Source organism: Rhea pennata, chromosome 16, assembly GCF_028389875.1.
Source record: "Rhea pennata isolate bPtePen1 chromosome 16, bPtePen1.pri, whole genome shotgun sequence".
Classification (NCBI taxonomy): domain Eukaryota; kingdom Metazoa; phylum Chordata; class Aves; order Rheiformes; family Rheidae; genus Rhea; species Rhea pennata.
Genome location: NC_084678.1, coordinates 17,604,505 through 17,617,281, shown reverse-complemented (window position 1 = coordinate 17,617,281; position 12,777 = coordinate 17,604,505). Strand labels below are relative to the sequence as shown.

Here is a 12,777-nt window from a genome sequence, read left to right as displayed (position 1 = left end):
GCGGAAGCGGGTGCCGGTTGGCTGGGGACGTTTATCACCATGGCGACAGCGGCCGGGGGGCGGTGAGTGCCGCGCCGCGCCGCGCCGCGCCGGGCAGGCCGGGCCGGGCCGGGCCGGGCCGGGCCGAGCCGAGCCGAGCCGGGGCCTGCTCCCGGGCGCGGCGGGCCCGCGGGAGGCGGCCCCGGCCCGTCGCCGGCGGGCTCCCGTCCCCGGGGAGGGGGTTAGCGGCCGGGGGCGACCCGCGCCGCCATGTTCCCTGGGGGCGCAGCGCGCGCCGGACGGCGGCCGCGACGCCGCGGGCGCCATGTTTGACGCGGGCGCTGTGGGACGGCGCGGCCGGGCCGGAGCCCGCGGAGCCCCGCGAGGGGCGGCGGCGGCCGGGCAGGAGCCCCCCGAGGGGCGGCGGCCGGGGGCACCTCGGCTCGACCGGGGGAGAAACAGCGGGGCTTGGAGGGGAGAGATGGGGGGAGGGTTTGGGGAGGGGGAAGAGATCGGGGGGGGGGGGGGGGGAAGAGATTGGGGGAAGAGATCTGGGGACGGAAAAGGCCTGGGGGGAAGAAGGGCTTGGTCGCGGTGCCCGAGGGGCAGAGCACCCGTGTCCCGGGGTCCCTGCTGCCCCCGCCTCACCCTCCAGCAAGGGCTGCCGCCGCTGCCACCACCACCAGACTTTTAAAATATTTTATTGACTAGAAAAAGAAGCTTCTCCAAGCTAAAATAAAAGCTTGTAAGCTACTATGGTTGTCTCCTTATACGAGGAAAGATAGTCACAGTCTCAGAAACTCGTGAGAAATACAGGACAATCTTATAAAAAACAAATTTACTTCCTCTATCCCCCTGTCCCCAAATAGCCCTTCATTAAATACTAAAAACAAAGAAAAAACATGAAATCTGTGTGCAAGAAATGCATGGTTCATTGCTGATAATGCAAATGAAAGTACAAATTACATGACACCCGTGAGTCAGATGAGCAGAGATGGGTGGCGGCGAGGGAACGGGCTCGGCCCGCTGCCCGTGGAGGACGCCGGAGTGCGATGGGCTCTGGTGCTCGCCCTGAAATGGCTCGGGAAGTTCGTCCCAACACGGACGGGGGGAGGGAGGTGCCAGGCCGCTGACTTACGTTATAAAGCACCATATCCATCCGCATCCCAAGGTGCTCGCTGTCCAGCTTTGAAAGAAGCATGCTTCTGTGACACTTGGCATTCGAAAAAGGCTCCAGAGGCGATGACAAGTGACAAGAAGAGCTGCGGAAGTGCGGGTATGCCTAGGTGGAAATCTGCCAGGGTTTTACTAAGGCAGAGCTTCTCTGCAAGTGCGAGGGGCTGTTAACAACCAGCGCATGGGACTGTACAGCAGAGGCTCACTGGAAGGCAATGCCATTACAGCCAGCATATCAGAAGTGACGTAACTACTTCTGCAAACTTGGCATGATAAGATCTCTAAAGAATCAAAAAAAAAAAAAAGTTATTTCCCCCCCCGTTTCTTATCTGAAGCAGGCACACTGCAGGCCTTCTTTGCATTGTGCTACAGCCCTAGTTAAACACCATCCACTGAGTGCTTTCTGCAGCGGGTCTTTCCTGGGAGTCTTGCATCCGCAGGAGGCACAAGGAATAACGACGCTCAGCTAATCCATTGGTCACACAGCCTGGGGAGGCTGACCAGGACTTTGGTTCATTCTGCCCCCAGGTCCAATGAAGCCATGTCAGGAAGTCTTTGGTTTCTGGGCTGAAAGATGAGGAAGGCACGCACGGGGATATTGGGACTAGGACAGGTAAGAACAGCGTGTGCATGGGTGCTGTCAGTAGCGCAGTATGTGCAGTGCACAGGTCTCTGCTGCTTTCACCGAGCTCTCTGCATTATGGCTGGTGCTGATACTGGCTCTCTGTTGCAGTAAAGAAATCCTCCAAAACGCTCTGGGTGTACTCGAAGGTAGGACGATCCTCTGGTTTAGTCTTCCAGCATCTCATCATAATGTCATACAGCTCTTCTGGGCAGTTCTCTGTGCGTGGCATCCGGTACCCGTGATCCAGGGCCCTGATCACCTCCACGCTTGACATCCCTAGAGAAACAGGGCAGGGTAGAAGCCTGCGTGAATACTTGATGGGTTGTTTAAAAGGCAAAAATCCAGCATTCTACTGGCATTGTCCAAAGGGTGGAGGAAAAGGACAGGTTAGAGGAGCAAGGGTGAGGGAAGAAGTCATTTTACTCCTTTTCTGGGAAAGATGCAAACAAGTGAGATGCTGAGATATTTGTTGCTGCAACAATCAGTTTTGTAACCCAGCTGAGCAAATTAGATGGGAACTGTAATCATTTTGTATAAAATTCCAAAAAATAAATGCCAAACTTTTCTGTCTACTGAGCTATTGGATGTGGATTTTCATTTCCTATTAATGAGCTATTTCCCAATATTAAGCTATTCTTTCCAGTGTCACTCATAAAAATAAATTAGCAGAATTAAAGGAAGAAAAATAGGGGAAAAAAAAGAATTAAAGAATAAAAGGCAGAACTGATCCTTCCTCAGCAACCCTTTAAGCCATTCCAAGTGCTTTGTCAATGATTCACTGCCACATTTGCTATTCTTGTACAGAATCATTTCCAATTGAGAAAAGGCACCAGAGAGACAAATCTGTATAAAATACAAGGTGGTTCCTGCTGCTGCTGACTTACAGATTGTTTGAGCTTTCCTGAAAACACCTGGCTCCTCTTTTAACCCTGAACTCATGCACTACTTCCAAACATGTTTAATCTACAGGAGGAGGAACATGAGTTAGTGAATGTAGACCTATGAGCCAGGAACCCTTGGGGTTTGATAACAGTTCTCTCAGTGACATGCTGTAGAAGCTGGGGCAAATCAATTATCCTCTTGTGTTAAAAATATGCTCTTCTATTTTAGAAACAAGGAGACTGGATCTTTCAGAGATCCTGAGTACTGCTGGTTTCTCATGAAGGTGGAGGAGCTCAGCATCTCCTCTCAGTGTCCGTCCCCGACAGCACACAAGGTAGCTGCCCTCCTCCCACAGAGCGGAGGCACCCGTAAGTCTGAACTCGCTGGGGTTCATTCTTGGGCTCCTCAAAGGAGATCTCTCAGCTCTGCTCTGAGGAAGCTGAAAAGCACAGGGCTGTGTTACATCTCACATGCATTTTCAGGTCAGTGAGAAGAGCTAGTGTCGACAGAGGAATTCCAGAGAGACTCTTCCTAATTATCTATTCTGGGTGAGCATTTGTCCAAACAGTAGATGTAGCTGAAGGAAAAGCACATACTGATCAGAGGCTGTTCTGGGCTCTAGGCTCCTCTCCACAGCTCACTGAAACAATTGTCATATTGAGATCTTGTGCTTATGCTACTATCTTTGAGTGCTGCTCCTAGTGCAAGATTGGAATTTCTTAGGAATTACTCTGTTTTCCTGTGCTCTAACTTCATAGAGAAGCAGATCCCATGGTTGGGGCTAAGAACACTGCCCAGAAAATAGAGCACATCTTTGGAAGCAGATTTCAAGAGGCATTTCACCTTCTTACCTGGGTATGGGATGCGCCCATAGGTAATGATCTCGGTTAGGAGGATCCCAAAGGACCAGACATCTGATTTTATAGTGAAAGATCCATAGTTGATGGCTTCTGGGGCAGTCCATTTAATAGGAAACTTGGCACCTGGACAAAGAGAGCCGAAAAGAGACGTGAATTAACTTGTGAATTAATACTGAGAAACTGACAAGCAACAAAAAATACAGGCAGATGTAAAGAGGTGCAAATGAGAATAGTTTCCCCTCATGTATCTGTTTATGCAGTATATCCCTCCCTGGGCCCTCGCCACAGAAGTTACACATTAGTAAGTGGGTCTAAAGAGAGCCCTAATGAGCTCAGAAAGTGGCCAGAGCCCACAGCAGCTCTTGGTACCTTCCCTAGCCGTGTACTCGTTGTCCTCAATGATTCTGGCCAGTCCAAAGTCTGCAATCTTGCACACCAGTATTGCTGAGACTAAAATGTTGGCAGCTCTCAAGTCTCTGTGGATGTAGTTCCTCTTCTCAATAAAAGCCATTCCTTCTGCAATCTGTAAAAAGTGGAATAAGAAAAAATGCAAAGGGTCTGTTTGAAATACCACAAGAACCCTAAAAGCAACTGTTTCTAGGACCTGACAGAGGTTAACTGCTTCAGGCCATCTCACCCTGGAGAGCAGGGTGAAAGGAGGCTAAATCATGGTCAGGCACAGGGCAATCCCTGTAGGAACCCGACTTGCTCTCCTGTGTGCGAACTACTCTACATGCAGGGAGCCCCTTGAAAAGATCAGGATTTTTGATGACCAGGCAAATGCAACCCATTTAAGTCTATGCATAGGAACAGCAACAAGAACTGGTGTCAGTGTTGACGTGCTCACAAGTGTCTGTGGCTGTCCACAAACGGAGGTGTAACTCGTTCATCTGTAGTCATGTAAATGTGAAGAGAGTAAATCTTTCTCCATTAAGAGAGGACATGAGCAAAGTCTCCAAGTACATAAACAGCTTCTTGAGAGAAGCAAGGAATAGATTATTCTGTCTCCCTGCTGAGAAGGCACCAAAGAGCAATGGGCTTTAATTGCTGCTCTGCAATACAGAGCTTCCTTGGTGAGGATGGAAAAGCACTGTGGTGGGTCTTCCAATGAGAGTGGGGAGCCACCTGAGGTCTTCAAGGATAGTTGATACTGAGTCTGTCCTGCCCTGGGGCTGGACGGGGGGATGAGCCCTGAAGATTTCCCCCAGCACTTTCTCTGCTCTCAGGAACCGCAACATCAGATGCAGTTATTAACTCCTGACCAACACAGAGGGAAACTGATATGTACAAAACCACAACCCAAATCTGTGTCAAATTTTTATGAGTTTGGACGCTATCTGTGTCTGGTGTCTAGTTTCGCGTTGGCTTGATGACCTTCTTCCAGCTCTTGCTATGACGAGGCGGAGGAAACAGTCTCTGGCAAGGCTGCCAGAGGCAAAGGTGCACGGGGGGAAGGAGCGTGCCACTCTCGCCAGCCCTGGCAGCGGTGGGGAGAGAGCCGTGCCCAGAGACATGTCCTCACAGGCTGCCCAGGGTTCCTGCCCCAAGGGCTGGGCTTTTAGGGAGAACCTGCACGGGACAGCACAGGACAGAGCCAGGTGACCGGGGCAGAGCCAGAGACGGCTCTCGGTGGGCAGCGCAGAGCCCCCAGCATGGAGCGGCTGAGCCAGGGAAGGAGCCAGAGCAGAGATGCACTTCCCCTGCCAGACTGGTGCAAACTGGGCCAGAGCAAGGTGCAGCTATTCACCCACAAAATACAGAAGTAAACACGCACTGCAAGAACGGAAGGATCATCTCCTCGGCCACACAAGCAGCCATTCTCGCAATGACTCACTCCCGGCACAGGCCTGCGCGCTGGGCTGCCTGCCTGCAGCCTGCCGTCTGCACATGGAAGCGCTCAGACTGGCTTCTTGGCGCTAAAGAAATCAGCCCCTTTGCGTTATAGAGCAGAGGCAGATGGTTTGCAAGAGCCAGCTTGGTAGAAAAAGGTTGGTGCACAACTGCGTATCTGATATACATGCTCACATCCCCTGACATGGCAAGCTCTGGGAGCTGGGGGCCTCCCTGGCATAAGCCTCCCCTGTCTGGGCTCCAGCCCTTGCTTTGCTGTTGCTCAAGGCTTGAGCAGTTTATTATTTTGCAGAGGTACCCAGCTTAGCTCAAAGCTTTGACTTTGGCCTCTGAAGCAGCAGTGAGAATACAGTGGTTGCACAAGTGATTGCACATACAACACTGGGTGTATAACAGCACACTCAGCAGTGCTCAGAATTATCACCCCCAAATAAATATCCCCCAAAGTATTTTCATGCAGTGCTCCTTCCTCCCCAGTGGTCTTCCTGCTACTAACAGCCTTTTGGCAAGAAAATAGTCTTAAACATGGTTACTGCCATAAACCCTGCATATGCATCACAGTGGGGTTAAGTAATGCACATTCTAAAAATTGTGCTCAAATCAGTTTGGCCTCTCACATCCTGTGAGTGCAATAAAGTGGGCACGCAGTAGATTTCATGTTAAGCTTAACGTCAAAGCTAAAGGTGCCCTGGCTGACTGCAGAACCAGAACAAGTTAAAATGCTGTACTATGGCATTATAGTTGATGCTAGGTAATGCCAGGCTTGTGGAACTTTGCCAGGTTTGTAGACCTGGCACTTTCATGCAGAACGGGTCACTCACAAACAGCTCTCACAGCAGCAGCAATGGATAAAAACAACACTTCTTTTCACTGCTGCTCCCTGGGGAGCTACGTGTTCGGAAATGGCCACAGCACCCAGCGCGGCTGCAGCCCGGAGAGAGGACCATGCAAATGCGAACCAGCGAAAATACACTCTGCCCCTTCGCCCGCTGCGACCCACGCAGAGGCCGCCCGCTGCCGCCGGCTGCGGGGGCTGCAGCCGCGGGGCAGCGACCCGGCAGCCGGGAGGGAGGAGACGGTGCCCGGCTCCGCGCGAGCCCACCCGGGTCCCGCGCGGGCTGCCTGCCGCGACCCAGACGCACCCGCTGCCCTGTGCTACAGCTATCGGGTAAACGGGAAGGAAGCGCAGCACTTCTCCTTTCGCCGCACCCCTGCTCCTGGACGGCGCTCCCAGCGGTGCTGCGGCCAGCCGCCGGCTGCCTCCGGGCGGGCGGCAGCGCGGGAAAACCTCGCCGGCTCGCCCCCGGGACGCCCCCTCTCCCGTGCCCTTTCCACCGCACCTCCTGCGCTATTTGCTCCTGGCCTGGCACCCCTCGATTCCCAAACGGACCCGCTCTCTGGCCCTCCCCGCTCCGGGATTACTGCCTCTACGGGAATAAAACTCACCAACGGGAGCTCCTTTCCCAGGAGGGAGCTGCCCAAAAGGCAGCTGGCTCTGCCGGCCCCTTCCACAGCCCCGGCAGCACCCGGTGCCCCCCGCCGCTCCGCGGGCGGCAGCTGTTGGCACCCAACCTCTGGGAGACGAGCACGGGCTTTGCCTTCCGAAGGCAGGGCAGGGCAAGGGTGCTCGAGGTCTCCTGCTCCGGGGCCGAGGCGCCCGGGGCAGCGAGGGCTTCCTGCCGCTCCGGGGAGCCGGAGCCGAGCCGGGGCACTGCAGCAGCTCAGGCTGCTCTCGCGCAGCTCCTCCCGACTGCACGTCCCCACGGAGCGCTGGGGACGGTCCGGCTGTCTTCCCTGCTCACCTGGGCGCAGAAGTCGATCAGCTTCGGGAGCGGCTGCTTGCGCCCCTCGTCGCTCTTGAGGAAGTCCAGCAAGCTCCCTGCGCGGGGAAGGGCCGGGCTGACGGCAGCCCGTGGCACCCACCGCCCGGGCCCCCGCCGCCTCCCCCGGGGCTGCGCCCGGCACCGTCCCCCGGGGCACGGCAAGCCGCTCGGGATGCGGCCGGGCACGCCAGCCGCCGCGGGCCCCCCGGCCTCCTCCGCTCCCGCCATCCCTCCGGGTCCCGCGGACGCCACCGCCTCCCCGCGGCACCTTTCTCCATGAACTCGGTGATGATGTAGATGGGCTCCTCCGTGGTGACCACGGCGTGCAGCTTCACCAGCTTGCTGTGCTGCAGGGTCTTCATGAGCTCTGCCTCCGCCAGGAAGGCGGCCACCGACATGCTGCCCGGCTTCATGGTCTTCACCGCCACCTTGGTGTGCTTGTTGTAGGTCGCTGCGGGCAGGAGAGGCGTTGGGCCGGTCCGCCGGGCTTTTGGGCTCCGCGGCCGCCCGGCAGCGCCCAGCCCCAGGCAAGCCCAGCAGAAGGGAAAGGGCTACCGCGGTTCACTGGCCTCCTTCCTCCCCACCTTCGTCTTCCTCCCCGCGACTGCCCCGGCGCTCTCACCCATCCACACTTCTCCGAACTGCCCGGCTCCCAGCTTCTTCTCCAGCTTGAGCGACTCCCGAGGAATCTCCCAGGCGTCCTTCTCCCAGGGCTTCTGCGGCTGCGGCACGCGGCAGGGGCAGGTGAGCTTCTGGCACAGCCCGTCGCTCTGGCCTGCCGGGGAGCAGCAGGCGCCGTCAGCCGGGCTCTGCCCGCCGGCCGGCCCGTGCCGCACGCGGGGTGCCGCGCCGGCGGCTCACCCTTGTAGTGCTCCACCAGCTCCTGCAGCGTGTCGAAGCTGCTCCGCGGGGAGATGTAGAAGCCGCCGCTATCCAGCGTCCGGATCTTGTAATGCTTCACGGTGCCCCCCTGCGCGTCGTCCCCGTCCCGCACCGACAGGGAGTAGCAGCCTGCCGGCGAAAGCGCGGGCTGAGCGGGAGCGCGGGATTTCCCGAGCCCCTCGGCGGGGCGGGCGCCCGGCGCTACCTCTGCTCGTCTCGCTGTCCCGTAGCATGAAGGATCCTACCGCGTTCCCAGGGCTGAGGAGCTGCCGCTCGGCATCCTTCCGGCTGATGCCCTTGAAAAACCACCTGCAGCGAAAATAAAGGGACCGACAAGCGCGAAGCTGCTGCCGGGAAGCGGCGGGTAAAGCCTGGGCTTCGGGGCAGAGCTGGCGGCGGGCTCCTCGTCGGGCCCGGGGCAGAGGCAGGAGGAGCAGGGAGCGGGGGGACGGGGCAGCGCGGGGAAGGGGAGCGCCGGGGCCGCCTCACTCTTCCGTCTCCAGCGAGTCGGCTCGGGCGACGTAGTTGCTGGGGATGAAGCCTTCGCGCCCCGTGGCCAGCGACTGGGCTCTCCACCACTCTCCCGACCTGAGGACAGGGGCGGCATCTGTCAGCCCGCGGCATCCCGGCTCTGGGGGCGGCTTCTCATCCGGCGCCAGCCAGGCGCTGCAGCCGACGGGCAAGGTCGGCAAAGAGCCCTTACTCCTCCAGGACCCTGAGCCGCTCTCCCTTCTGGAAGCCGAGGTCCTCGGCGTGCATGGCCTCATAGTCGTAGAGCGCCAGCACCACGCCGTTGCCTGCGGGAGAGGCGCAGAGAGCCCTGCGCACCTCTCCCGTGCCGGGACGAGGGGGCCTGCACCGCTCTGCCCCGAGCGCCCCGTCGCAGCCGCGTCCGCACGTACCATCCGCGGGCTGGCGCGCTGCCGCGCCGGCAGCGGGATCGCTCTGGAAAGCGAAGCGGAGAGCAACGTCGCGGCGGGCAGAGATTCGCACCGCGGCACCGGCCCCCAGGCAGGCGGGAGAGCGGGCACGGCTGAGCCGGGAGCTTGCACCGCAAAGCACGCCGCAGCCCGTCACAGGCGGGTCGCCCAGTCCCCCACCCGCTCAGCACCCGCATCCCCCTCTCCCGCGCTCAGAGGCCTTCGTTTTTCCCTCTCAGCATCCTGCCCTTTTCCGCAGTTCCTCGATCCGGGGTGGCCTCTGCGCTCCCATCCGGGCGGGAGCGCTCTCCCGGGCGCCGGGGAGCAGGGCTCAGCCCGAACCGCAGCGGCACGGCGGGGGAGCCGCGCGTGTCCCCGCTCCCGGCTCGCTGCCCCGCTCCCGCCGCACCGTGCCGGGCCGGCCCCGGGCCTCCCGCTCACCCTCTTGTTGGCGGACGTGGGGTCTTGCACATAGCGGCCCTGCTGGGGCTCGGGACCCAGCTCCGCTTCTATTTCCTTCTCCTGGACCCCAGCTTCCTTGGACTTCTTGCAACCCATCCTGCAATGAGCCGAGAGGAAATAAAGCCCGTTTGCGACGGCGGCGAGAGCCCGATGCCGGCTCTGCCACGCCAGCTGCGGGCCAGCAGCACCACGGCTCCCGCCGGCCGCGGGACTGGCTCGCCGCCGGCGACGCTCCGGCTCCCGCCGCCCCGGCTGTGCCGCAGGCCAGGAGCGTCCGGCGGGACGGGTCGCGGCCGCGGGAGCCCAGCAAAGACACAGCCTCGTCGCGAAGAGAAAAGGGATCTTGTTCCGAGAAAAGAGAAGTGTCAGTAGGCGGGTTTGGGGCAGGCAGCGACGGAGCAGCCCCGCTCCGCTGGCTCGCAGGCGGCCGCGGCCCCGGGCTATTTTAGCCGGCGCGGACAGGAGCCCGGCAGAGGAGCCGGGCTGCGGTCGCGCCGATTGACCCCACGGTGCTCGGTGGAGGCAGAGGCCAGGCTGGAGCCACATCCCCAAGAGCTGCGCTTTGCACCAAACCGCCGCAGCCGAACGACCGGGGCGGCCTCTGAGCTCCAGCCGCTGCAGCTCGGCGCAGCAACCGGTGTTTCCTTGTTTATTTCTTTTAAAGAAGGGAAATGAGCAGAGGTTTATCACAGCAGAGGGTGACAGTGCACAGGCAAGTGGTGTCCCGTGGGCAGCATCATGCCAGGAGCCAGGGAAGGGGCCTGGACAAGTGCAAGTGCTAAACTTTTGCCTGCTCCCTGGGAGAAGCTTCAGCAGGAAAAGGTACTGCAAAAAGCAGCGCACAAGAGGAACCCCCTCCCCTCAAAAGTGGCAGCTTCCTTCTGTCCGGTGGAGACCTCAGGGGAAAGGAGAAGGATGCCAGCAGTGAAAGAGGAAGCGAGGAGCTCGAGCGTGGGACCCTGTGGCACTGGGGCATGTCCCCACTGAGCAGGGCTGGGAACCGGCCACCCCCCACAGCAGCCGGGGCCAACAGCAGCACGTCGGCCTCTCCGGCTGTCCCTCAGCCCTGCCACCACCACCACCTTCCCAGCCAAGCCCTGCAGATGCTCCTCATCCTTCCCCCTGTGCCAGGCCGTTAGCCAGACCCCATCTCTGGGCTGGAGTGAGAGCAGCAGCCCTCGATGATGGGCGCTGATAGCACATCCTGCGCATCGGCTGGCCTGGCGCTCCGCAGCCCCGCTCTGCATCGGCCCTGGAAATCTTACACGGCTGCGGAGCGCTTGGCTGGCTGCTCCGAAACTCAGCACCTCCCCACGGGCAGGTGCATTCGGGAAACACGGATGCTGCTGGGAGGTGCTGCCAGCAGTGAGTGCCTGGCAGCACCAGCGTGCGCTGCTTCTCAGGTTGGCATTGCCCCCGGCATGGGGTCCCAGCCCCCCCTGCACCAGTAGCCAGCCCCCCAGCTCCTGTGGCAGGGGCTGAGACCCACCAGCTCAGGGCAGGAGCTGTGGGAGCCGCCGTTCCTGGCACATCCACCCCAGAGCATGTGGCTCACGAGGTGCACAGCTGCCCCTGGACCGGTGGATCCCAGGGCATGAAGTGAGCTGGCGAGGGAAGGAAATGGGGGGCAGCCCCGGGGCCCCCAGGAGCCCAGCTCCAATCCTTCATCACCACGGGGAGGTGTGTGGGGGCTCCCCAGCAGCCCGCTGCCAGGCCCCCCAGGGCACCAGGCATCACCCCCCGAGGGCGACGGGCATCACTGCCAGGGGGATCTGGGCACCGGGCATCGCTATCCCGGGCATCACCCCCCGGAGCATCCTGCTCCCCCCGGGGCACGCAGGCATCGCCCCCGGCACTGCCCTCAGTACCGCTGCCGGCCCCGGTGCCTCCCCCGGGGCCCCGGCGCATCGCAGCGCTCCCACCTCCGGCCGCCGTCCCGGGACTCGTGCGGCTCCCGGCGTCCCGGGCACTCGCGGCCCCGGCCCCGGCCCCGGGGCAGCCGCCGCCGCGCCCTCCCGGGGTGAGCGCCCGGCGCCCCGCCCCCTCCGCGAGGCCCCGCCCCCTCCGCGAGGCCCCGCCCCTCTGCGAGCCTCCGCCTCATTCGGCGAGGCCCCGCCCCCCTCCGCGAGGCCCCGCCCCCCTCCGCGAGGCCCCGCCCCACCGGCGCCGACCCGGGGCCGGGGCGCCGGGGCGGACACGGGGGGACACGCGGGTGGCGGCGCCCCGGGCTGCGTTTCTCCCCAGCGCTTCCCCTTGCCACGCTGCCAGGCACGACGGCCGCGGGGGCGGCGGGCTTGGGGGGCCTCCCCCGAGCCGGCGGCGCTCCCGTGCCGAGCGGGCCGGCACTGCCGAAGGGGCTCCGCTGGCGGGTCGGGACTGACGGCATTGCGTTTGCTCTGGTTTGTCCTTAGTCCCGAACCTCGGAGGTTCCAACGGGAATGGAGGCAGCAAACCGGCCCGCTGCTCCGGGGGCGACGCCAGCCCGAGGGCACCCGGCCGGGCACGGGGCCATGGGGTCACCCCAGCTGAGCACGGGCCCGTGGAAAAGCCCTGGCCGGGCATGGGGCCGTGGGATCGCCCCGGCTGAGCATGGTGCCATGGGATCACCCCAGCCAGACATGGTGCCATAGGATAGCCCCAGCTGGGCACGGGGCCAAGGGATCGCTCCGGCCGGGCATGGTGCTGCGGGATCACCCCGGCTGGGCATGGGACCGTGGGATCACCCTGGCCGGGCACGGGGCCGTGGGATCGCCCTGGCGGGGCACGGGGCCGTGGGATCGCCCCGGCCGGGCACGGGGCCGTGGGATCGCCGTGGCCGGGCACGGGGCCGTGGGATCGCCCCGGCCGGGCACGGGGCCGTGGGATTGCCCTGGCTGGGCACGGGGCTGTGGGATCGCCCCGGCCGGGCGTGGGGCCGTGGGATCGCCCCGGCTGGGCACGGGGCCGTGGGATCGCCCCGGCCGGGCACGGGGCCGTGGGATCGCCGTGGCCGGGCACGGGGCCGTGGGATCGCCCTGGCCGGGCACGGGGCCGTGGGATCGCCCCAACCTCACCCAACTCTTGCAACCCGAGAGCAAGGATTTGCAGGCTCAATTTCTTTCACAGCACCAGACAGCCGCAGGCAGCCCCGGCATTCGGCAGCCGTGCAGCGGCCCCAGGGCCGCCCTGCGCATCCGGGACCGGCGGCTTCGCTGCCGCCCCGGGGCCGAGCGCCGCGGCCTCCCGGGGCCTCCGCAGCCGCCGCGCCGCGTCCCCGGGCGCCGCCGGCCGAAGCGGCTCCCGCCCCGCGCCCGGGGAGGGGGGGGAAATCCTGCCTC

The 12,777-nt window shown here is 61.9% G+C and overlaps 1 protein-coding gene and 1 long non-coding RNA gene across 2 annotated transcripts; one reads left to right on the top strand and one right to left on the bottom strand.

Annotated features, from left to right (window-relative positions):
- Position 1: 1 nt before the first annotated feature.
- LOC134147920 (uncharacterized) lies at positions 2 to 2,356 on the top strand. The gene is made up of 4 exons (XR_009960107.1): positions 2 to 62; positions 1,151 to 1,255; positions 1,684 to 1,768; positions 1,889 to 2,356. It is a non-coding gene; the product is annotated as an uncharacterized LOC134147920 (long non-coding RNA).
- On the bottom strand, positions 695 to 11,465 carry HCK (HCK proto-oncogene, Src family tyrosine kinase). The gene is made up of 13 exons (XM_062589505.1): positions 11,383 to 11,465; positions 9,440 to 9,557; positions 8,981 to 9,023; positions 8,782 to 8,875; positions 8,568 to 8,666; positions 8,284 to 8,387; positions 8,058 to 8,207; positions 7,819 to 7,971; positions 7,465 to 7,647; positions 7,176 to 7,252; positions 3,892 to 4,045; positions 3,514 to 3,645; positions 695 to 2,056 (listed from the first exon to the last, which is right to left on the bottom strand). The coding sequence occupies exons 2-13, from the start codon at positions 9,554 to 9,556 to the stop codon at positions 1,854 to 1,856; spliced, it is 1,509 nt and encodes a 502-aa protein (XP_062445489.1). The 5' UTR covers position 9,557; positions 11,383 to 11,465; the 3' UTR covers positions 695 to 1,853.
- Positions 11,466 to 12,777: the final 1,312 nt, after the last annotated feature.

Coding starts and splice junctions, on each gene's coding strand:
- HCK (XM_062589505.1), bottom strand. CDS start 9,556: ATGGGTTGCAAGAAGTCCAAGGAAGCTGGGGTCCAGGAGAAGGAAATA. Junction 7,253..7,464: donor CACCGAGTTCATGGAGAAAG/GTGCCGCGGGGA, acceptor TTCCCCGCGCAG/GGAGCTTGCTGGACTTCCTC. Junction 2,057..3,513: donor TGGGCGCATCCCATACCCAG/GTAAGAAGGTGA, acceptor CTGTTTCTCTAG/GGATGTCAAGCGTGGAGGTG.